The 24,107-nt window shown below is 41.2% G+C and overlaps 2 protein-coding genes across 2 annotated transcripts; one reads left to right on the top strand and one right to left on the bottom strand.

Moving 5' to 3' along the window:
• Positions 1-2,105: 2,105 nt before the first annotated feature.
• LOC106574441 (gastrula zinc finger protein XlCGF48.2) lies at positions 2,106-11,192 on the bottom strand. Its single transcript, XM_014150339.2, has 2 exons — positions 10,713-11,192; positions 2,106-5,633 (listed from the first exon to the last, which is right to left on the bottom strand). The coding sequence occupies exons 1-2, from the start codon at positions 11,020-11,022 to the stop codon at positions 4,753-4,755; spliced, it is 1,191 nt and encodes a 396-aa protein (XP_014005814.1). The 5' UTR covers positions 11,023-11,192; the 3' UTR covers positions 2,106-4,752.
• A 2,329-nt stretch (positions 11,193-13,521) lies between these two features.
• On the top strand, positions 13,522-18,636 carry LOC106574438 (zinc finger protein 664-like). The gene is made up of 2 exons (XM_014150336.2): positions 13,522-13,819; positions 17,238-18,636. Exons 1-2 carry the CDS (start codon positions 13,681-13,683, stop codon positions 18,509-18,511), a joined length of 1,413 nt encoding a protein of 470 aa, XP_014005811.1. The 5' UTR covers positions 13,522-13,680; the 3' UTR covers positions 18,512-18,636.
• The last annotated feature ends 5,471 nt before the right edge of the window (positions 18,637-24,107 follow it).

Here is a 24,107-nt window from a genome sequence, read left to right as displayed (position 1 = left end):
AAAGTTAGAAAAGGTGACAAATATAATCAAGTTAAAACTATGAACAATAGTAACTGTATTTCTTACAAAATGTTACAAAATGTGACTCAATCGTCTGTCTGATGCCCTTCCCTACACAGGGCACAGTCATGTTCCAGTGCATTCTCTCCATGTGTCTGCTTAAGCCTTGCTTTGTTTTGAAGCAATCATGACTTAGCCTATATAGTTTATTCTCCGTTTGTAGTCTCTAAAGACTATTTAATGCACTTTTGGCACTTAAGCATTTGACAGATGCTTGTAAGATTCCTCCTGTGTGAATGTTTCAAACACAGTAGCCACGTTTCCATCCACCGTTTATATGAGAGTTAAATCCAATTTTATTTGATCACATACATCTTTTAGCAGATGTTATTGCAGGTGTAGTGAAATGCTTTTGTTTCCAGCTCCAACAGTGCAGTAATATCTAACAATTCACAATACACACAACCTAAAAGTAAAATAATGGAATTAAGGAATATATAAATATTAAGATAAGCTATGCCACTCTGACATTGCTTGACTGAAATACAGTAGAATAGAATACAGTATATAAACATATGAAATGAGTAAAGCAGTATGTGTTCCATTATTAAAGAGGCCAGTGATTTCAAGTCTATGTATATGGGGCAGTAGCCTCTAAGGTGTAGGGTTACGTAACTGGGTGGAAGCCGCCTAGTGATGGCTATTTGACAGTCTGATGGCCTTGAGATAGGAGCTGTTTTTCAGTCTCTCGGTCCCAGCTTTGAAGCACCTGTACAGACCTCGCCTTCTGGATGATAGCGGGTGAACAGGCAGTGGCTCGGGTGGTTGTTGTCCTTGATTATCTTTTTGGCCTTCCTGTGACATCGGGTGCTGTAGGTGTTCTGGAGGGCAGGTAGTTTGACCCCGGTGATGCGTTGGGCAGACCGCACCACCCTCTGGAGAGCCCTGTGGTTACGGGCGGTGCAGTTGCCGTACCAGGCGGTGATACAGCCCGACAGGATGCTCTCAATTGTGCATCTGTAAAAGTTTGTGAGGGTTTTAGGTGCCAAGCCAAATTTCTTCAGCCTCCTGACGTTGAAGAGGCGCTGTTGCGCCTTCTTCATCACACTGTCTGTGTAGGTGGACCATTTCAGATCGTCAGTGATGTGTACGATGAGGAACTTGAAGCTTTCCACCTGCTCCACTGTGGTCCCGTCGATGTGGACAGGGGCATGCTCCCTCTGCTGTTTCCTGAAGTCCACGATCATCTCCTTTGTTTTGTCGACATTGAGCGAGAGGTTATTTTCCTGGCACCACACTCCCAGGGCCATCACCTCCTCTCTGTAGGCTGTCTCGTCAGTTGGTAATCAAGCCTACTACTGTTGTGTCATCTGCAAACTTGATGATCGACTCGGAGGTGTACGTGGCCACACAGTCATGTGTGAACAGGGTGTACAGGACGGGGCTGAGCATGCACCCTTGTGGGGCCCCTGTGTTGAGGATCAGCGAAGTGGAGGTGTTGTATACTGACATTTTGCCTGTTTGATTGCCTTACGGAGGGAATAACTACACTGTTTGTATTCTGCCATATTCCCAGTCACCTTGCCATGGTAAATGCGGTGGTTCGCACTTTCAATTTTGCATGAATGCTGCCATCTATCCACAGTTTCTGGTTAGGGTAGGTTTTAAGCCACAGTGGGTAGAACATCTCCAAAACACTTCCTGATGAACTCAGTCACCGTATCCGTGTATTCGTCAATGTTATTCTCAGTCTACCCAGAACATATCCCAGTCTATGTGATGAAAACAATCTTAGAGCGTGGATTCCGATTGGTCAGACTAGCATTGAATAGCCCTTAGCCCAGGTACTTCCTGTTTGAGTTTCTGCTTATAGGAAGGGAGGAGCAAAATGGAGTCATGATCAGATTTGCCGAAGGGAGGGCGGGGGAGGGCCTTGTAGGCATCCCGGAAATTGGAGTAGCTGTAGTTGGGTGTTTTAGCAGCGCGAGCACTACAGTCAATGTATTGATAGAACTTCGGTAGTGTTTTACTCACAATTGCTTTGTTAAAATCCGCAGCTACAATAAATGCAGCCTCAGGATATGTGATTTCCAGTTTTCATAAAGTCCAGATGAAATATGTTTTTAATAAAAGGTTATCAGAGTCATACTGAGACAAAGGTCTCTTTTACAGATGAACCCTGAATTACATAAATTACAGAGAATACACACAAAAATATAAATACAAAATGCAAGCAGAAAGAAAGAAAAACATTTATCAGTAATAAGGTCCTCAATCAGCCTTCTGAATTGCCCTAAAAGGTGCCAGACCATCAAATTTAAAGAACATTTTGAAGATTGTTCCACAAATAAGGTGCAAGAAAACTAAAAGAGAGACCAAAGGAATATGCATTTAGCCTTTCATGAGACCAGGTGTGGTAACTTGTATGTCTACAGTCTAGTAATTATGTTAGGTAGGTACAGTGGAACTTTTTGTAAAAGAGCTTTATAAATGAAAACATGGCAATGTATCAACCTACGTGACATCAGAAGGCCAACCAACTTTCTGGTAGAGAATGCAGTGATGAGTACTAAAATTGTCACCTGTAAAAAAAGTGCAGTGGGCTATGATAAACTGCACCTAACAGCTTTAATGAAGTGGCAGTTCATATTGACGATGTCGCCATAGTCTAGGACCGTTAGGAATGTCGACTGAATGATCTGCTTTCTACTATTTAGCGAGAGGCAGAACCTATTTCTATAGAAGAAACACATTTTTATTCTTAGCTTCTTAAGTCATCAATATGCTTTTTAAAAGGCACCTTTTCATCTTTCCAGATATTTGTAAGCAGGGACACAATCCAAAGTACATATGCTTAAAAATCAGACTTTATGCGCTCTAGAGAACAAGATATTACTTCGTTTTCAGTACTAATTTTAGGTCAATAAAGTTTTTCTATAATACAATGAAGGCAGACTGAAGTTCAGATAGAGCCTGGTCAACAGGGTGGGGGCAATAGCATACACAACAGTATCATCGGCATACAAGTGCAAGTTACAATTTGACAGGCAAGTTGATATTGTTAATGTAAACAGTAAAAAGTACAGGACCCAGAATCATCCTTTAACACCATCAGGAGATATACATTGAGTTATATCTGTCAAGTAATTTTTAAACCAGTTACATGCAGCCTGGTCTAGGCCAATTGAAAGCCTATGAATTAGCAGTGAGTGATTAACAGTATTGAAAGCCTTTGACAGGTTAATGAAGAGGGCAGCACAATGTTGCCTTTTATCTATACAGCTAACCACATCATTTATAACTAGGGATGGAGCAGAGATAGTTCTATGACCTGGTCTAAAACCAGACTGATGTACATTTAGAAAACATTTCAAAGATAAGAAAGTTCTTAGCTGAGAATTAATCAAGGATTCTAATATTATAGCAAGGCAAGAAAGTTTAGAAATAAGCCAATAATTATTTAGGTCACAAGGGTCACCACCTTAGTGAAGGGGGAGTACATGGGCCACCTTCCAAACTTTAGGGGTAGTACCAGATATATAGTTGTCAGGTTAAAAATATGGGTTAATAATACAGCAATCAGGGGGGCAGTGAGCTGCAGCAAAAATGTATCAAGAATATCAGCCACAGGGGATTTGTTTTTTAACATCAATCTTAAGAAAAGGCATCGAGCACGTCACAGATAGTAAATTGTTGAATTGAAAACAAACAAAAGATTCACTAGAAGTTGACAGGTTAACCATCGTGTCAGCAAGAGGCTGGCAGAGGGAAGAGCAGTTGATTGACTGACCAGGGTCAATTAAACCAGTTTTTCGCAAATAAAAAGCCTGCCGAGATAAAATGATGATTAAAAGCGTCACTTATCCCATTCTTCTCAGTTATGATGCCAGTCAGACAGAACTTGCTTAGGCAGGGAAGAGAAGGAATTTGTACACTTCAGTACATTGACTGTTTTCCCAAATTGTGAAGAATCACCAGCAGGGCATAAAAAGTAGCTTGATTTAGCTTTCTTAATCAAAAACAGTACATCTGTTTCTCAACTGTCTGAAAGATTGCCAGTCCACTACAGAGTCAGTTTTCCTTGAATTGGCCCAAGACTGACTTCTAATCGGAATGAGCTAAGATGAAAGCCAAGGGTTGGATCTATCTTTGACTCTGAATAGTTTAAAAGGGGTGTGTGTGTGTGTGTGTGTGTGTGTGTGTGTGTGTGTGTGTGTGTGTATCTGCCGGAGGAATACAGTTGCAAGAAAAAGTATGTGAACCCTTTGGAATTACCTGGATTTCCACATAAATTGGTCCAAAAAAAATGTGATCTGATCTTCCTCTAAGTCACAACAATAGACAAACACAGTGTGCTCAAACTAATAACACAAATTGTATTTTTCTTGTCTATATTGAATAGATTATTCTAAACATTCACGGTGTAGGTTGGAAAAAGTATGTGAACCCCCAAAAGCTAATTGGAGTCAGGACTCAGCTAACCTGGCGTCCAATCAATGAGACGAGATTGGAGATGTTGGTTAGAGCTGCCCTGCAAAATAAAATAAAAAACACTCACAAAATCTGAGTCTGCTATTCACATGAAGCATTGCCTGATGTGAACCATGCCTCGAACAAAAGAGATCTCAGAAGACCTAAGATAATGAAATATTTGCCAGTCATGGTAGCATGTGGTTCCTCCCCTCGGTCTCCTCATATTCTAATTAGTGAAACATTTACAACAATCCTGACCGCAATATACTTTAAAATCGCTCATGTGATTATCGCCAGTGGTGAAAGATCTGCTACTATAGCGACATTATGACTTCCCCTTGTGTGAATCCTCATATGCGCTGACAGATTACCTTTATGACGAAAGTATTTGCCACAATAATGACAGCTATAAGATTTCTCTGTGTGAATCCTAATGTGAGACCTTAGATTACTAGGACGAGCAAAACATTTGCCACAAACCTGGCAGCAAAGCGGTTTTTCCCCTGTGTGAATCCTCATATGAAGTGTCAGATCACCAACTCGAAAGAAACATTTGCCACAATCATGACAGCGATGAGGTTTCTCCCCTGTGTGCGTCTTTCTGTGATAGTTCAGATAACCAACTTGAGTAAAACATTTGCCACATTCACCACAGCGATGCGGTTTCTCTCCTGTGTGGGCCTTCCTATGAGCATCCAGTTTTCCCATCTGAGTGAAATGTTCCCCACAATCACTACAGCAAAATGGTTGCACTTCTGTGTGTCTCCTTTGCACTGGTGATTTCAGATCCATGGATTTTCTACCATTCGAGCTTTGTCCTTTTTCTGTCCATGTCTTCTTCAATTTGCACTGGGGATGAGAGTCACTGGTTGGCTCTGAGGAATCATCTTCCTTAGGTTCTGTTTTGATCTGTTCCGTTGAGGCCATTCTGTCTTTGTACTCTTCACTTTGGGTTTGTGAGGACTGAGTTGAGTACTGATCATAGTCACTTTTCACCCAGGCAGGAGTGAATACAGAGTCTTCCTTCTCCTGGATGATACTGAATTCTTCCTGTTCCTCTTTAATCTGTATGGGGTTCCAGTCCTCTGGTCCCAGACTGGGGCTCCACTCCTGCTGCTCGGGGGGAAACTCCACTTCAGAGACAATGAACTGCTGAAAATCTGTAGGGAAGGAGAAAGGATGAGTTAGAACTGAAATGCTGATTAGCTGGTATTTACACACTAGCGACCCTTGGAATTAGCTTGAAAAAAAAGGTCTGCCGGAGGACAGAAGTTGAAAAAAATTATATTTAAAACTTACTCCGCCGACTGTCTGTAGGCTTGGTCCTTATGCATCTAATTGAACATAAATTAAACAGACTTTCCAAGCATGAGTCTGTTGTAGACCCACTTCCTCTTCACTGACCTCGTGTAAAATAAAAGTCCTTTACCTGCGCCATACCTGCACAAAAAAAAGCAAGAACTTGTGGGGGACTTTTATTTTGACATGAGGTAAGCAGAGAGGAACTGACCACGCTGAGGAACTGCATCGGTCTACAACAGACCCATGTTTGGAAATTCTGTTCAATTATACAGTACCAGTCAAACGTTTGGACACACCTACTCATTCCAGGGTTTTTCTTAATCGTTAACTATTTTCTACATTGCAGAATAATAGTGAAGACGTCAAAACTATGAAATAACACATATGGAACCATGTAGTAACCAAACAGTGTTAAACATGAGGTAGTCACCTGGAATGCATTTCAATTAACAGGTGTGCCTTGTTAAAAGTTAAATTTGTGGAATTTCTTTCCTTCTTAACGTGTTTGAGCCAATCAGTTGTGTTGTGACAAGGTAGAGCAGGTATACAGAAGATATCCCTATTTGGTAAAAGACCAAGTCCATATTATGGGAAGAACAGCTCAAATAAGCAAAGATAAAATAATGATGGGCTGTCATTTAAGACATGCAGGTCAGTCAATACGGAAAATTTCAAGAAGTTTAAAAGGGTCTTCAAGTGCAGACTCAGAAAACGTCAAGCGCTACGATGAAACTGGCTCTCATGAGGACCGCCACAGGAAAGGAAGACTCACAGTTAACTCTGCTGCTGTTAGCAGCCTCAGAAATTGCAGGCCAAATAAATGCTTCAGAGTTTAAGTAACTGACACATCTCAACATCAACTGTTCAGATGAGACTGCGTGAATCAGGCCTTCATGGTCAAATTGCTGCAAAGAAACCACTAAAGAAACATGAGCCATGGACATTAGACTGGTGGAAATCTGTCCTTTAGTCTGATGAGTCCAAATTAAAGATTTTCGGTTCCAACCGCCGTGTCTTTGTGAGACGCAAAGTAGGTGAACGGATTATCTCTGCATGTGTGGTTCCCACCGTGAAGCATGGAGGAGGTGTGATGTTGTGGGGGGTGCTTTGCTGGTGACACTGTCAGTGATTTATTTACAATTCAAGGCACACTTAACCAGCATGGCTACCACAGAATTCAGCAGCGATAGGCCATCCCACACCTCCAGGCTGTGTAAGGGCTATTTGACCAAGAAGAAGAGTGATGGAGTGATGCATCAGATGACCTGAATGCCATGCCAAGGGTGTGCAAAGCTGTCATCAAGGCAAAGGGTGGCTACTTTGAAGAATCTCAAATAAACTACATCTCGATATGTTTAACACTTTTTTTGGTCACTACATGACTCCATATGTGTTTTTTCATAGCTTTGATGTCTTCACTATTATTCTACAATGTAGAAAATAGTTAAAAATAAAGAAAAACCATTGAATGAGTAGGTGTCCAAACTTTTGGCTGGTAATGTACATTCCATTTGATTTTTATTTATTTATTCATTCCCCCCTGCATAAGAACCAAGCCTACAGACAATCAACAGAAAAAGTAGAAGTTGAATTTTATTTCATTTATGGCTTCTGTTGGACTATTCAGCTCTTTCGCAAGTTAATTCCCATCAACGTGTAAATACTAGCGCTGCTAGCGCAGCTACACACTGATTAGATAGCGCATAAACACCTATCGGACAGAATGGGGGATAGGATAGCCCATGATTCTTTTTTTTAAAGATAGCCCATAGGATAGTTCAGGATTTTGCACTTATATGTACTGTTGTCAATTGACCAAAACAGTTGTTGAAGTGTGTATTAATGGACAATCATTTTACCAGCAGCCGCAATCTGACTCGACTGATTATAATGGAAGGGGCATAGCTCAATACTGGTCTAAACACCACTAATGGTCCATTTAAAAAAAACGCTGATTAGCTGCTCGATTAAGTTCTGGATCCATACATGTTAAGAGAAATGATGAAGCGATGCTAGAACGAGGAGCGGATCATTTATTCTATTCAGATGTAACATTATTAATATCGACTGGATTTGTGATGCAAATTCTTTCTTAATTTCTCTCGCTATATGAAACCTGCACTATTGATTGTAGAGTTAGAATCCTAGAGCGGACAAAGCCCAAACCCTCGATCAAACCACAGACATTTCCAGTCAAATATGAGGAGGGAGGTTTGCCTGACGACTCATCCTGAATTTAATTTTACTGCGCCATACATTCAGTCTGAAACTGTCACCAGGAGCGATCAGCCCACGAAGTTGGAAATCCCACTCTGTTGACTACATTAAAATGATGGAAGCCCTCAAAAGTGTTACCCATGCTAATAGGGCCTTAGGGCCACAATCATTCTTTATGATCCAGACTCATCGTGGAGGAGAAATGTTAGTGGGCTTGGCGTTTGGCCGAAGCGATGCGGATGAGTAGTCAGGCTAGCGGGAGGTAGGATGCTGCTGATTAATAACAGCGGTCTGCACTTGATGGGCTGTAGTGCACAAGGCCCACAAACGGCTGCCACAGTGGGTCTGCAACTGTATGCTGCAGGCAGCATTATTCAATTCAATACATCCGGAGCGAGAATAACAGATTTCTGTTTATAGTCAAATTCATTATTGTATTTAGTTAAAACTATGTAACGAGATTCAAACATTGTTTGGCATTATGATTCCATTATTTGTGTGCATCAGTTTCAAGACAGGACTTTTCATTGGAAGGCGAACATCCAATTTCACCATCTTTACCCATTGTTAATGTTGCTCACTTCAGTCATAGCGGCCCAGCGGCAGCTTGCAAGTCATAAAAATCCAACTAGACGTTCATTACTACTTCTCTCTCTCTCTCTCTCTCGTCGGAATGGTGCTATGCCACGATCAGGACAGCGTGGAGCCGGCGCGGGATATGGCTCAGGAAAACGTACCGCAATCCCATTATCCCCACTGACAAATCAAGAAGATTTAAATACTGCTAGCCTAGCAAGCTGACAGAAAAAGACAATTTCAAACGTCTTGATTTGTCATTGGGGATAATGGGATAATAGAGCTCGCCAGCTTGTAGGCCTTTAAGACGGAAATTATTTAAGTCTGATTCGTTCAGCCATTCCTAAGGGGGAAATTAATAGGGAAAGAAAGGGGTTTTGGGATAAATGCTGAAAATAAGGTCTGAGATTAACAACTTTAGGAGATCATCTTCTTCTTCTGTGGGTTTTATGGCAGACTACAACCCAAAGGGGTGTATTACCGCCACCAACTGGACAGGGTTGAAAAAAACCAAGGTCAAAATAAAACCCATACATGACAGGGAAACTAACTTAATCCACCCACAATAAAACAAAACACCACATTGACAAAACCAAAACTCAAATCTCCGTTCTCAGGCTCTATGACCTGAGAGGGTGGTAATGGCTTGTGACAATACTCCATGCAACTCCTCCACCGAGAAGTCTATCACTCCCAGGAACCGTTCCTCCGCATCCACCATGATATCTATTTTCCTGGACTTCCTCTCCGCCTCGGCAGTGCCATTAATCACTGTAGCTATAAAGGCCACATTCTTCAACTTTAACATATCTAGGTCTTTCTTGCTGTTGAACGGCAACCCCCGCAGCCTTCAGTGAAGGCCTATCCAACACCATAGACTCCTCAGGAGCGCCAATCGAACCCTCAACCCTTTTAACAGTCGCCGCATATGAGATGCGCTGGACAGCCCTGTGCCCACCTCATTCTATTTCACCCTTGTTGGGCATTCATGGTTCCCACCACAATTGCAACATGTCCCATTTTCATCACTTTTAAAAACGCATCGTACGAACTTTTCCACAACATCTCTGCTTTTCCCTTCTGCAAACACTTGAAACATGTCCAAGAGCTTTACAATGATCACACTGCATTGGTCTTGGAACAAACGCTCTGACTAGTTTATATATCCCAACTGCACTTGAGTAGGGAGAGACTCCATATAAAACAATTTTTAAAAAGGAGGATAGTCATCACTTTTTCTTCATTCACCACACGATTCATCCGACGAGCATCAATCACTCCGGGAATATTTTTAATCTGTGCAACATTGACTCCCCCACGAACCGCCAGATATTACCCCCCTTCTGTCTCTTCGGAACAGGACACCCCTGGACACATAAAATTTCTAAAAATCGGGTGAGACGCAACACACTCTCCTTCTTATCCTCAGAAGAACAAAACATGTAAACAAGCCTGCCTCTCGTGATCCTCACAGCCTTCACTTAACCCAGCACTCTCTCCACCAGTTTGGTGATATCAAATGGATTCTTCAAAATTGGTAATCCAATCAGCCGCTCCTCATTAACAAAACAGGACATTCTCACCGCCGTTTGCAACTTTGGTCCGTTTTCTATTCTTTTGGAAAATATTCCAATTCTCCTTGAGACCCCCGGCATTATATTCACGCTCCACATCAGCGTTCGCTTCTGCCATCTTTTCGCTGTCGGACGTCAGGGTGAATAAATTACTTCAGGAACACCCTTCAAAAACAACTACTCGCCCATCGTTATGACAGCTACGCCAAAGATAGCCTTGACTACCTTGATCTACGTGCGCGGAGTGGGATTTTGTCTTTAGGAGATATTATACATTTTTTGATCTATGAGATAATATCCGTCAGTTAACATCACCTTTGAATTCGTTGTGCTTGTTTTTATTAAATTAATGCTTTAAAAATTCACAAAAGGTTACATTAGCTGAAGATTTTCTCAAAAACGAATAAAAATCTATTAAGTACTTTACACCACTGCCATTAATATTGCTCTCTATTAGGAGTACGAGTACAGCGCTACGAGAGAGAGAGATCAACTTGACTATTACTTGGTTTACAATGATTAACGTTAGCTCAAAGGCTGACAACAGCCCGTTACAAATTGGTAGCCAACCTTCGTCATCGTGAGTGTCGTCCGCATCATCTTCATTGGCCGCGGGGGAATTGCCCGAAATACTGTTATTGATCCGTGAGCCGCTGCTGACAGGCGTCTGACCTTTGCAACTCACCGACCTGTAACTCGACTCAGCCAGGCTGAGTTGCTTCTCTAGTATTTTGATTTGCTCCTTGCTTTGAGAGACTTCTGCACGTAATGCTCCACAACAATCCTCTACTAACGTACAAATCTCTGTAACCGCAGCGGAGGCTAGTATGTCCATGATGACTGAACTTATCCGTTGATGCAAAACACGCATTTCCGACATTTTAAACCCTTTGCTTTTGTGAAACCTGTGACAACCACTACTATGAAGATTAAAAACGTCCAATAAAGTTTTTATTTTTTTGCCAGCTTGTTCAAGAAATAGTCATATTTGTGAGAACATCTGGTTAATTTTCATCAATATTCCTCCATCATTGATAACGGTGTCCTTCCTTGCGACTGCATCCGGGTCGAGTTAAGATAGACAGAAAGCTAGAAAGCGCCACCTACCGCGTGGAGACTAGAAGGTGCATTACCCAGAGAACTCGTTGAGCGCTAAACGTTGTATTTGGGGTATTCTCTTACTGTGGGAGTTATTCCTATGCGTTTCAGAATCATTGTTTAGCATTGAGAAAATCATAGTTTTTTTTGTGTTTATCATGCTATCAACTTGAATAAAGGATTTAGCACTGGAGTAATCTTAACCTCAGACAAACTATATGAGGTTGTATTAGTCTCAAGATCTTGTGCAAAGCAAAATGCAGAAATCCTGTAGAAGCATAGGCAAAACCTGCACAATTCCTTCAGAGGCCCAAATTCCTGTGGGATTCTTGTGTGACTTTTCATTTGTCTTTCCTTGTTTTCCTAGTTAACCATGCTAATATCCATTCATCATTCATCCTGCAATATCCTTTCATGATTCAAACTGCAATAATAAAACAGCACCAGACCATTCAACTGCAATCCTCCTCTCTGTTTTAATGGCAACCACCACGATAGCCCCCACTCAAGTTCTTCCACACCGATCTTGACAAACCATTTCTGTATGGTCCTTGCTTTGTGCACGGGGGAATTGTCTCGCTGTTGACCGAGGCAGCTCTAGCAGGGCAGAAATTTGACGAACGGACTTGTTGGAAAGGTGGCATCCTATGATGGTGCCAAGTTGAAAGTCACTGAGCTCTTAAGTAAGGCCATTCTACTGCCACTGTTTGTCTATGGAGATTGCATGGAGGTGTGCTCGATTTTATACACCTATCAGCAACGGGTGTTGCTGAAATAGCCAAATCCACTTATTTGAAGGGGTGTCCACATACTTTTGTGGAAATATAGTGTATATCTCATGTTTGACCAGTTGAATTGCAACTCCACTTTGTCCCTTTACTGTCGCTTTGCCTCTTTGATTGCCTTACGTAAGTCAGAGCTAGTCTGTTTGTACAGTATATGTCCATGTTCCCAGTCACATTGCCATGGTTAAATGCGGTGGTTCACGCTTTCAGTTTTGCTCGAATGCTGCCATCTATCCACAGTTTTTGGTTTGTCACAGTGGGAACAACATCCTCTATGCACTTGCATAGTCACAGAGTCAGTGTAAACTTCAATACTATTCTCAGAGGCAGCCAAAAGGCTGTTTAAGCATTGGCAGCGCCATTGAGGGCTTCCGCCATTTTAAAGTAGTCAAAGTAGTCAACTGAGTGGGTATTCCTATGGGTTGTAGCCTCAATGGCACTGCCCATGCTGTCACAGACGCCATAATGGCACAGATAAAGATGAGTCCTCTATCTATCTCTATGGTTGTTTGACATTCATTTGATTGCAACAAGAGTTACAAGGCACTTACAGGTCACGTTTTTTAATCCTTCAAAATAAGATGTCCTGTAAACTGTGTAAAATGAATAATACAGGCAACAATTATGGAACATATGCACAATAAAGTATACTAGCCTTATAGCTTTACTAACACATGGATCTCATTAAGTAATGATATGATATATTTAGTGTTGCTGGCAATGAAGCAAAAGTGACATTTAGGTTCCTAAAAGAAGAAAAATAAATGTATTATTTTTATGTATGTAGCTAGACCTATTGTACATTATAAGCAGTATATTTTATTACTTCCATAAAACATGATCATGTTCCTCATGGTGAATATAATAAATATCAGTATCTTGTTCAAATGAGGACCACTTTGGAAACAAGCGTGTTAATTAATACTATTGAGTGATATCTTCTAGGTCCACGTTGTACATTTTGTTGTATATGTCTGTTACCCCAAATAAATTCAATTCAAAAATCTATGTTGGAGATGCACTGTTGAGGCCTTTTGCTCCAATGGGAGCAAACAGGAATAAATCAAGTAAATTAGACTTCAATCCCCCATGAAATAACACCATATATAGATTCTACTATCCCTAGTGAGTAATCCCAATCATACTTTTAATTTTGCACCTAGAATATTTTTCTCTCTATAAACCAATATGTGATTTATAGGCGTGTAGTGTATTGCATTTGGACCAATGGGGTGGGTGGAATAGAAAGTGTTGCTGGGCGTATAGACCTCAGTCCCTCATGAAATAACACCATATATACAGTACTGGTACTTTATATTTTACAGACCCTAGTGGGTGTACCCAATCCCACTTCTACTTTGGCACCTAGAATAGTTTTTTCTCTATAAGCCAATATGTATTTCATGTATACAGTGTATTGCATTGGGGACATTTATTTGACCTTGGAACATGTTTTAAAACCCAAATGTAATGCAAATGAACATTTCCGAACTTCCGTGACCCGGAAATACTTATTTTATTGTTGTTGACGAGTCGCTTGTAGCGCTGATTCAGTATATCATCTTTGGAGCGGATTTTGTTTTGTTTGTGATCAACATAATTTTTTCGTGGACAAAGCCATATTCGTTGAACGCTCAACTCTCAATCGATTGAAAATGTCTCAACTACAGTTGCTGCGTGAGTTTTTACATGAGCGTGTAATGGCTGCTGCTGTCGAAATTTTCGGGGCAGTTGAGAAAACGGTAGCTGAGTACCAAGAGGAAAATGATCGTCTACGGAGGCTGCTGCGGATAGGTTCGTATGTACAACACAACCATGTATGATCGCATCATTCTACAATGTTTTTGAAATATATTATTTTCGACAGTGTTATTAAGCCGTCAATGTTTTGTGATTATTGGTGTCGTAAACATGTTAGCTAACTGGTTAACTTTAGCATTTTGCATGTTTGAAATACTAGTTACTATTATCGGGTGTTTGATAAGTGGTTTAGCAAAATTAAAATGTAATCGACACTTGGTCCCCAGTTAATGGCCACCTTATTATATCCATTTAATTGTGTTAAAAAATAGACTTAAACTCAAAAAACTTAAAGAAACGTCCTCTCACAGTCAACTGCGTTTATTTTCAGCAAACTTAACATGTGTGAATATTTGTATGAACATAACAAGATTCAACAACTGAGACATAAACTGAACAAGTTCCACAGACATTTGACTAACAGAAATGGAATAATGTGTCCCTGAACAAAGGGGGGGTTAAAATCAAAAGTAACATTAAGTACTGCAGTGCATCTCCTCCTCATGGACTGCACCAGATTTGCCAGTTCTTGCTGTGAGATGTTACCCCACTCTTCCACCAAGGCACCTGCATGTTCCCGGACATTTCTGGGGGGGAATGGCCCTAGCCCTCACCCTCCGATCCAACAGGTCCCAGACATGCTCAATGGGATTGAGATCCGGGCTCGTCGCTGGCCATGGCAGAACACTGACATTCCTGTCTTGCAGGAAATCACGCACAGAACGAGCAGCATGGCTGGTGGCATAGTCATGCTGGAGGGTCATGTCAGGAAGAGTCTGCAGGAAGGGTACCACATGAGGGAGGAGGATGTCTTCCCTGTAACGCACAGCGTTGAGATTGCCTGCAATGACAACAAGCTCAGTCCGATGATGCTGTGACACACCACCCCAGACCATGACGGACCCTCCACCTCCAAATCGGTCCCGCTCCAGAGTACAGGCCTCGGTGTAACGCTCATTCCTTCGACGATAAATGCAAATCCGACCATCACCCCTGCTGAGACAAAACCGCTACTCGTCAGTGAAGAGCACTTTTTGCCAGTCCTGTCTGGTCCAGCGACGGTGGGTTTGTGCCCATAGGCGACGTTGTTGCCGGTGATGTCTGGTGAGGACCTGCCTTACTACAGGCCTACAAGCCCTCAATCCAGCCTCTCTCAGCCTATTGCGGACAGTCTGAGCACTGATGCAGAGATTGGGCGTTTCTGGTGTAACTCGGACAGTTGTTGTTAGTACGGACATTGAAATGTATTGCCCTGGCCACATCTGCAGTCCTCATGCTTCCTTGCATCATGCCTAAGGCACGTTCATACAGATGAGCAGGGACCCTGGGCATCTTTCTTTTGGTGTTTTTCAGAGTCAGTAGAAATGCCTCTTTGTGTCCTAAGTTTTCCTAACTGTGACCTTAATTGCCTACCGTCTGTAAGCTGTTAGTGTCTTAACGACCGTTCCACAGGTGCATGTTCATTAATTGTTTATAATTCATGGGAAACAGTGTTTAAACCTTTTACAATGAAGATCTGTGAAGTTATTTGGCTTTTTAGAATTATCTTTGAAAGACAGGGTCCTGAAAAAGGGCCGTTTATTTTTTTCTAGAGTTTAGCTCTCTTCTCCTAAGCATTTAATAGAGAACTGGCTAGTTGGTTAGCTTTTTGGTTTAAAAACATTTACTCACCTGTCCACCTTTCATACCCTGCTGCGCAACCAACATCTTTTTAGTGTTGGAACCAAATAATGTCTTATTTACTTATTTATCTTATGTTTTGACAAAGTAGATACTAGTTTAATGCTAAAATAATAGCAATATGAATTATAGACATGAAATAAAACATTCATTTCAGTGATGTGCATTGACGTGAACAGTAAAACACTGTGTTGGTGTTGCAGTGATACACTTGGAATCTCAGTGAAGGAAGAACACGACATGGATTGAATAAATATATAGCTATAGATATTAGATTCATAAATACATACATCAAAGCAAACAAAACAACAACTAAATCTCGACCTCCATCCCTATATTGTCACACATATCACATTAAAAGTCCAGCTCCACTGCCTCCTCTGGGTCCAGTGCTGGCAGAAGTCGCAGCACACACACTGCACCTCCGACTCACACACACGGCACCTCCGACTCACACACACGGCACCTCCGACTCGCGATCCTGAGGGGAGCTTGCAGGTGGATCACGCTCCCGCAGCGGGCACAGCAGATGGTGTTTTCAGCTACTTGTATTTGAAAAACAAAATCAAATTGAAGAACATAGAGGTATTACAACAACAATAGTAGTTGATACAACCGAGAGAAGATTATGAAGTACCTGAGGGTGGTGCTATAGATGGCGTGACAATTGTCTTTTCTCGTTAGTGTCGTGGCAAAGAACCAAGACACGGAGCGGCTTTAACTTCTTCAGGAAAACCCGATCGAATGTAACAACGTGTTAGAAACAAACACATCATTATATTTTCATCCAGATTCACATTTATGTATTTTCCAAGCTATAGGACACAATATTTTACATACAGCAGGTTGTTAAAGGACCAAAGTATTTTGTCTGCTTCGTGTTTTTTTTGGCCATGGAAAAAACATCCCTATTAGGCAGGGCATGTTTCATGAAAAGCATTTCACTTTTTTACATCAATACCTCTAGAGGAAGCTGCAGGGGTTTTTGAAGGAGGTGGAAACTGGTGCTACGGGCTATAGACATATAAAGGAGAAAAATAGTGTTAAACATAGCAGTTTATAAAACGCATGCATAACAGTAACTATTTAATAATTTAACATGTTTACCTCTAGAGGGGTGGTTTACTAGCACGGAGAAAAACTGACTGTCATGAAAACCTGGAAGTGATTTGAATTTATAATAAATAAAACATTTTTTTGACAAACTTTTGAAATAAATCGCTTTTTCTCTTTAGTTTATTGAGAAGTAATTGGAAATAGATTCTAGATTTTCGATCATTTGAATTGGAATTTCAGTTTACTTCTTGAATTTACTGACTTAAAGGGTCAATCTGCGATTGGTACATACATTTTTTTTTACCTTTAAAATTAATAATATACCCATGGATTCTTGAATATAATTTATGGATGTCTAGTACCCCAACAGAACCCCAAATATATATGCTTATTTTACTACAGTGTTTCTAAACAATGTAATTCTTAAACACTTTATAGCCTCAACATGTTTAAAACTGTCATTTTGATATCATAACTCGTCAGTTCTTACACCCATAGCTCTGTCTATGAATTTGAGAGTGGTTCCATTTAGCAAGCCTCACCCCTTTACCAAAAAAGTGGCGGGTACCCACTTTGTTATTGTTGGAACTGCAGATTGCTCTTTTCAATTCAAATTCACTGTAACCCTGATGTCTAAAGACTAGATAACCTCAGCCCTCCCTCTCATTCCCTCCAGATTCCTTGCAGCTCTCTCTCGCTGTCTCTGAAGAGGAGGTTCTCCCTGAGCATCAGCATTGTGAGCAGGAGTGGAGCTTCAGTCTGGGACAGGAGAATACTGAAGCCACACAGATTAAAGAGGAAGAGGAGCAAATCAGTCAGGAGGAAGAACCGCTTCAAGAGCTCTATAATACCAAAAACGCAATTTTCACTCCTGCCTGTGTGACAAGTAAATGTGATCAGGTGGACCCCTTGACTCCTCCTCAAATCCAGACTGTGGAGAACAGAGTGTGGGACCCGAAACAAGTGAATCTCACACCTTTTGGTACTGTGACTCATCTAAAGGTTCTCAACATTCCATGTGGCCCTACAAATAATCAAAACAATGCATCCAGCCACAGCACAACCGAAAGCAGTGACCCAATAGGACTTGATAGCAACCCAACATTAGATTCCAGCCTACCATTGGCTCACAACCCACCATTTCAGAAACACAGATCCAAACCCAGCACTACAGTTATAAAAACTCTCCGCTGCTGTGACTGTGGTGAAACGTTTTCTCTAAAAGCTGACCTGCAGATGCATGTGACTCTCGCCAAGAAGCAACCCAGTGAATGCCAATTCTGCAAAAAGTTCTACAGATCTACCTGTAAACTGAAGGCCCATGTCAGACAGTGTCACGATGGGAAAACCAGCACCTGCCCCTATTTTGGAAAGACCTTCAAATTAGAAGGAGATCTGTCCAAGCACATGATTCACACAGGAGAGAAACAATTTAGCTGTGGTGACTGTGGGAAGAGCTTTAATCGCAAGGGGAATCTAACCCAACATATACTGACTCACACAGGGGAGAAATCATTTAGTTGTGGTGACTGTGGCAAAAGCTTCAGTCTCAAGAGGAACCTAACCGAACATGTTCGGACTCACACAGGAGAGAAACCATTTAGCTGTAGTGATTGTGGGAAGAGCTTCAAACAGAAGGGACACCTAACCATGCATAAACTGACTCACACAGGAGAGAAACCATTTAGCTGTAGTGACTGTGGGAAGAGCTTCAATCGCAAGCAGCCCTTAAACATGCATAAACTGACTCACACAGGAGAGAAACCATTTAGCTGTGATGACTGTGGGAAAAGTTTTAATTTGAAGGACTCCCTAAAGAAACATAAATTTACTCACACAGGAGAGAAACCATTTAGTTGTGGTGACTGTGGGAAAAGCTTCTATCAGAAGGGGCACCTGAACGTGCACAAACGGACTCATACTGATTCACACAAGAGAGAAACCATTTAGCTGTGGGAAAAGCTTTAGTATCATGTGGAACCTAACCATGCACAAACTGATTGCGGCTCAGGCTATGATTCAGTCGTAAGGCTCAGCTGCTGAAACATATGAATAAAGTCCACAAGGAAAGAGAACAGGACTAAAACAGAATTTTTTTGGGGGAGATCTTTGGTTGATGTTTATTTGGATGAGTGTTGTCCTTGAGGCAGAACTGAGCAATTTCCTCTAGATGGGCCAGCTGCAAAGTCAAAATTGGCTATATTGTAAAAATGTATGAAAACAAAAATGTAAGGTTAGCTTTAAAATCAGATTTTATGACTTTGTGGCTGTGCCAGCAAGTGACCACTATGCAGAGCTGCCTCCAGAACAACATTCATGATGGAAAAAACACTGACCTGCATCAGAAGATGGAAATTAAAAGTCAGGGTTTGGACACAGAAAGGAAAGTAAACTCTGCATAATACATGCTCTAGATGTGTGATAGATGTACTTTTGTAAAACATTCTATGGGTCTAATGAGAGCGAATAATTCAAAACGAAACAAATTGTTTTAAATAGGTTATGTGTAAATACACTTTACAGGCACCATAATTGCTTCCCGTGGGCATATAATATTAAAACAAAGCTGACTATGGAGAGTTTTAAGTACATACAAACTTTTCACAGCAGCTGGACGAAGATCTAATATAAAGGGAGATTGTCCATTCACCGTTTTACTGCTTCCAAATATAATGTTTTATACACAGTACCAGTCAAAAGTTTGGACACACCTACTCATTCCATGGTTTTTCTTTATTTTTACTATTTTCTACATTGTAGAATAATAGTGAAGACATCAAAACTATGAAATAACACATACGAAATCATGTAGTAACCAAACAGTGTTAAACAAATCAAAACATAATTTATATTTGAGTTTCTTCAAAGTACCCACCCTTTTCCTTGATGACAGCTTTGCACAATCTTGGCATTCTCTCAACCAGCTTCATGAGGTAGTCACCTGTAATGCAGGTGTGCCTTGTTAAAAGTGAATTTGTGGAATTTCTTTGCTTAATGTGTTTGAGCCAATCAGTTGTGTTGCGACAAGGTAGGGGTGGAATATAGAAGATAGCCCTATTTGGTAAAAGACCAGGTCCATATTATGGCAAGAACAGCTCAAATAAGCAAAGAGAAACGACGGTCCATCATTACTTTAAAGGTCAGTCAATGCAGAAAATTTCAAGAACTTTGAAAGTTTCTTGAAGTGCATTCGCAAAAACCATCAAGTGCTATGATGAAACAGTCTCTCATGAGGACCGCCACAGGAAAGGAAGATCCAGAGTTACCTCTGCTGCAGAGGATAAGTTCATTACCAGCCTCAGAAATTGCAGCCCAAATAAATGCTTCACAGAGTTCAAGTAACAGACACATCTCAACATCAACTGTTCAGAGGTGACTGCATAAATCAGGCCTTCATGGTCAAATTGCTGCAAAGAAACCACTACTAATAGACACCAATAAGAAGAAGACTTGCTTGGACCAAGAAACATGAGCAATGGACATAAGGTCGGTGGAAATCTGTCCTTTGGTCTGATGAGACCAAATTTGAGATTTTTGGTTCCAACTGCCATGTCTTTGTGAGACGCGGAGTCAGTGAACGGATGATCTTCGCATGTGTGGTTCCCACCGTGAATCATGGAGGAGGTGTGGGGTGCTTTGCTGGTGACACCGTCTGGGATTTATTTAGAATTCAAGGCACGCTTTACCTGCATGGCTACCACAGCATTCTGCAGCGATAAGCCGTCCCATCTGGTTTGGGCTTATGTGGGAACTCCTTCAAGACTGTTGGAAAATCATTCCAGTTTGAGAGAATGCCAAGAGTGTGCAAAGCAGTCATCAAAGCAAATGGTGCCTACATTGATTTGTTTAACATTATTTTGGTTACTACATGATTCCATATGTGTTATGTCATAGTTTTGATGCCTTCACTATTATTCTACAATGTAGAGAATAGTAAAAAATAAAGAAAAACCCTTGAATGAGTATGTAAGACTATTTTAAGGTAATACACAATGCAGAGGACTAGAGGTCAATAGGAAATTAACGATCAATTGAAATGGTTGTTTTTCAGTTCAACATCTGGTTAGAATCTGTGTAGGGGATTCAGTCCTGGACTCATAGCTACATGTGGCAAGATCTCATTGGTCTGAATTGTCTATACATTGAGCCTGAAACAGGATACTAGTTATTTGGCCATTGGCCCAATTTTACTGCAAGGAATTCTAATTGGTCAACCACAGACTAGGGTTGGGGATTATAAATGACATCCTGTCCCTTTGTTCTGTGGAGAGTCACTGAGGACAGGGAAGAATGAACAGCTACTTCTCAGCATAACAACCATGATTTGTTCTCTTTGAATAAACCCATTTTTCTCCCTCCCCCTGATTTGCTTTGGGGTCTGTGTTACTGAAGAATAACATCAACTGCTAACAAGTAGGTGTCCAAACTTTTGACTGGTACTGTACAAATTGGAACCATCTTACAGATCGCATTCACACTTCTCCAGAAGTTTAATCATTCTAATAAGTTTGCTTGTTTTTTTGTTTACTTTGGTTTTAATAAATCTGTTTGTTTTTTCTCAACAACAATAAATACATGTAAAATGTAATGATATCATAAAATTGGCAAAAAGACGTGACGCATGCTGCTGTTGAACCAGCCTTCGTTAAAGTAGGCCTATGGTAAGGGTAGCCTATTTAAAAATATTAAACGGAAAACAAACAATTGTTGCAGGAAAATACCTTCTAAACACGAGGTTCACATCTCTAATTTCATGATGGGCATGGAATAGATCATGAAGGGGTTTTTATGCAAGTCCAAAGCATGGCTAAAATAATGTAGGCCTGCCTACAATACATAGCTAAAAAGGGAATGCCAGCTCACTGTTTTGCTCCTCTGAAATTAGATATTTTAATAAAGCTTTGGTGACGTAAGATTGATTTCCCCAACGGTCTCATGAGCCAATCCCTTTATCGAAGGTCTTGACTAGCCTACTTGATTACATTGGGTAGGACAAAAAAGAAAACCGACTTCGCTCAGCGGAGGGGAGGCTATGCTTGGGTTTTAACCAAATAAAACGAAATGGGGGGGAAAAACTTTTTCCACATTTTGTTACGTTACAGCCTTATTCTAAAATTGATAAAATAAATTTTTTCATTCTCCTCAATCTACACACTATCCCATAATGACAAAGCAAAAACAAGATTTTAGAATTTTTGGCAAATGTATTAAAAATAAAAAAACAGATTTCACATGTACATAAGTATTCAGACCCTTTACTCAGTACTTTATTGAAGCACTTTTGGCAGCGATTACAGCCTAGAGTCTTCTTGGGTATGACGCTACAAGATTGTCACACCTGTATTTGGGGAGTTTCCCACATTCTTTGAAAATCCTCTCAAGCTATGTCAGTTTGAATGGGGAGCGTCGCGGCACAGCTATTTTCAGGTCTCTCTAGAGATGTTCGATCTGGTTCAAGTCCGGGCTCTGGCTGGGCCACTCAAGGACATTGAGACTTGTCCCGAAGCCACTCCAGCATTGTCTTGGCTGTGCTTATGGTTGTTGTCCTGTTGGAAGGTGAACCTTCGCCCCAGTCAAAGGTCCTGAGCGCTCTGGAGCAGGTTTTCATCAAGGATCTCTCTATACTTTGCTCCGTTCATCTTTCCCTCGATCCTGATTAGTCTCCCAGTCCCTACCGCTGAAGAACATCACCACAGCACGATGCTGCCACCACAATGCTTCACTGTAGGGATGGTGCCAGGTTTCTTCCAGACGTGATGCTTGGCATCCAGGCCAAAGAGTTCAATCTTGGTGTCATCAGACCAGAGAATCTTGTTTCTCATGGTCTGAGTCCTTTAGGTGCCTTTTGGCAGACTCCAAGCGGGCTGTTGTACTTTTACTGAGGAGTGGCTTCTGTCTGGCCATTACCATAAAGGCATGATTGGTGGAGTGCTGCAGAGATGGTTGTCCTTCTGGAAAGTTCTCCCATCTCCACAGAGGATCTGTGGAGCTCTGTCAGTGACCATCGGGTTCTTGGTCACCTCCCTGACCAAGGCCCTTCTCCCCCGATTCCTCAGTTTGGCTGGGCGACCAGCTCTAGCAAGAGTCTTGGTAGTTCCAAACATCTTCCATTTAAGAATGATGGAGGCCACTGTGTTCTTGGGGACCTTCAATGCTGCCGAAATGTTTTGGTACCCTTCCCCAGATCTGTGCCTCGACACAATCCTGTCTCGGGGCTCTACGGACAATTCCTTTGACCTCATGTCTTGGTTTTTGCTCTGACATGCGCTGTCAGCCGTGGGACCTTATATAGACAGGTGTGTTCCTTTCCAAATCATGTTCAATAAATTGAATTTACCACAGGTGGACTCCAAGTTGTAGAAACATCTCAAAGATTATCAATGGCAACAGGATGCACCTGAGCTCAATTTTGAACCTATAGCAAAGGATCTAAATACTTATGTAAATAAGGTATCGTGTTTTTATATTTAAATCTGCAAACATTTCTAAAAACCTGTTTGCTTTGTTATTATGGGGTATTGTGTGTAGATTTTTTTGTATTATTATTTTTATATATACATTTTAGAATAAGGCTGTAACGTAACAATGTGGAAAAAGTCAAGTGGTCTGAATACTTTCCGAATACACTGTATGGGCAGTGTGCGTCACGGCCGGATAGGCTGCGTTTCCGCTGTCAATATTCCTGCCATAACCAATTGCATTTGGTTTTTGGCTTTTGGTTGGTCTTAAATATCCCTACCAGCGCTAACTGAGATTAGCACTTTGGATCATGTTTTTAAGGACACCCCTCAAATAATTAAACCCCTCCCATCTGAGCCCAAGCGAGCTGATGTTAGACAGGTAGATTACCTGGCGTTAGGGCTGGGAAATGCCATTGGGCCTGTTTTTATGAGGAAATTGCAAACTAAAGTGCGTTTGACACTAGCTCCACCTAAACACCAGCCCAATATAGAGCCCTATGTGATAAAACAAGCAACGTATAGTGTAGAGAATCGTTGTACCATCTAAACAGCTGTGAAATATCATTTCAAAAACCCAAAATATTGTATTTTCAACTGTTTTTGAGGATGGTGTGCAAAACCGAAAGTAAAATACACAAACTAAACAGAAGAACGGAAGCATAGAAATAGCTTACATAGAACAGATCTACCGCTTTTTAGACTTGCTTTCAATGAGAATGACACATTTATAACTAAAATTTCTATGCGAATTTGGTCAGGTCACCCAGAAAGTAAAATATTGCTGCTTTAATTTTTTCTCCATAGGTATGGCATAGGTATTTAGGGCTCCCGAGTGGCGCAGCGGTCTAAGGCATTGCATTTCAGTGCTAGAGGCGTCACTACAGACCCTGGTTTGATTCCAGGCTGGATCACAACCGGCTCTGATTGGGAGTCCCATAGGGCGGTGCACAATTGGCCCAGCGTCGTTTGGGGTAGGTCGTCATTGTAAATAAGAATTTGTTCTTAACTGACTTGCCTAGTTAAATAAAGGTTAAATAAAAATGTCACCATTCTCCGTGCACTGTAATTTTATAAGCTGATAAGAG

Source organism: Salmo salar, chromosome ssa16 (genome assembly GCF_905237065.1).
Source record: "Salmo salar chromosome ssa16, Ssal_v3.1, whole genome shotgun sequence".
In the NCBI taxonomy this organism is placed as follows: Eukaryota; Metazoa; Chordata; class Actinopteri; order Salmoniformes; family Salmonidae; genus Salmo; species Salmo salar.
The sequence above is the reverse complement of the archived record's forward strand: the minus strand, read 5'-3'. Positions and strand labels throughout refer to the sequence as shown.

What these genes read in the sequence shown, in the direction of transcription:
- LOC106574441 (XM_014150339.2), bottom strand. Translation starts at nt 11,022, where the DNA reads ATGTCGGAAATGCGTGTTTTGCATCAACGGATAAGTTCAGTCATCATG. An exon ending in CGACACTCACGATGACGAAG is followed by an intron (nt 5,634 to 10,712) that starts GTTGGCTACCAA and finishes CCTTCCCTACAG; the next exon opens with ATTTTCAGCAGTTCATTGTC.
- LOC106574438 (XM_014150336.2), top strand. Translation starts at nt 13,681, where the DNA reads ATGTCTCAACTACAGTTGCTGCGTGAGTTTTTACATGAGCGTGTAATG. An exon ending in ACGGAGGCTGCTGCGGATAG is followed by an intron (nt 13,820 to 17,237) that starts GTTCGTATGTAC and finishes CATTCCCTCCAG; the next exon opens with ATTCCTTGCAGCTCTCTCTC.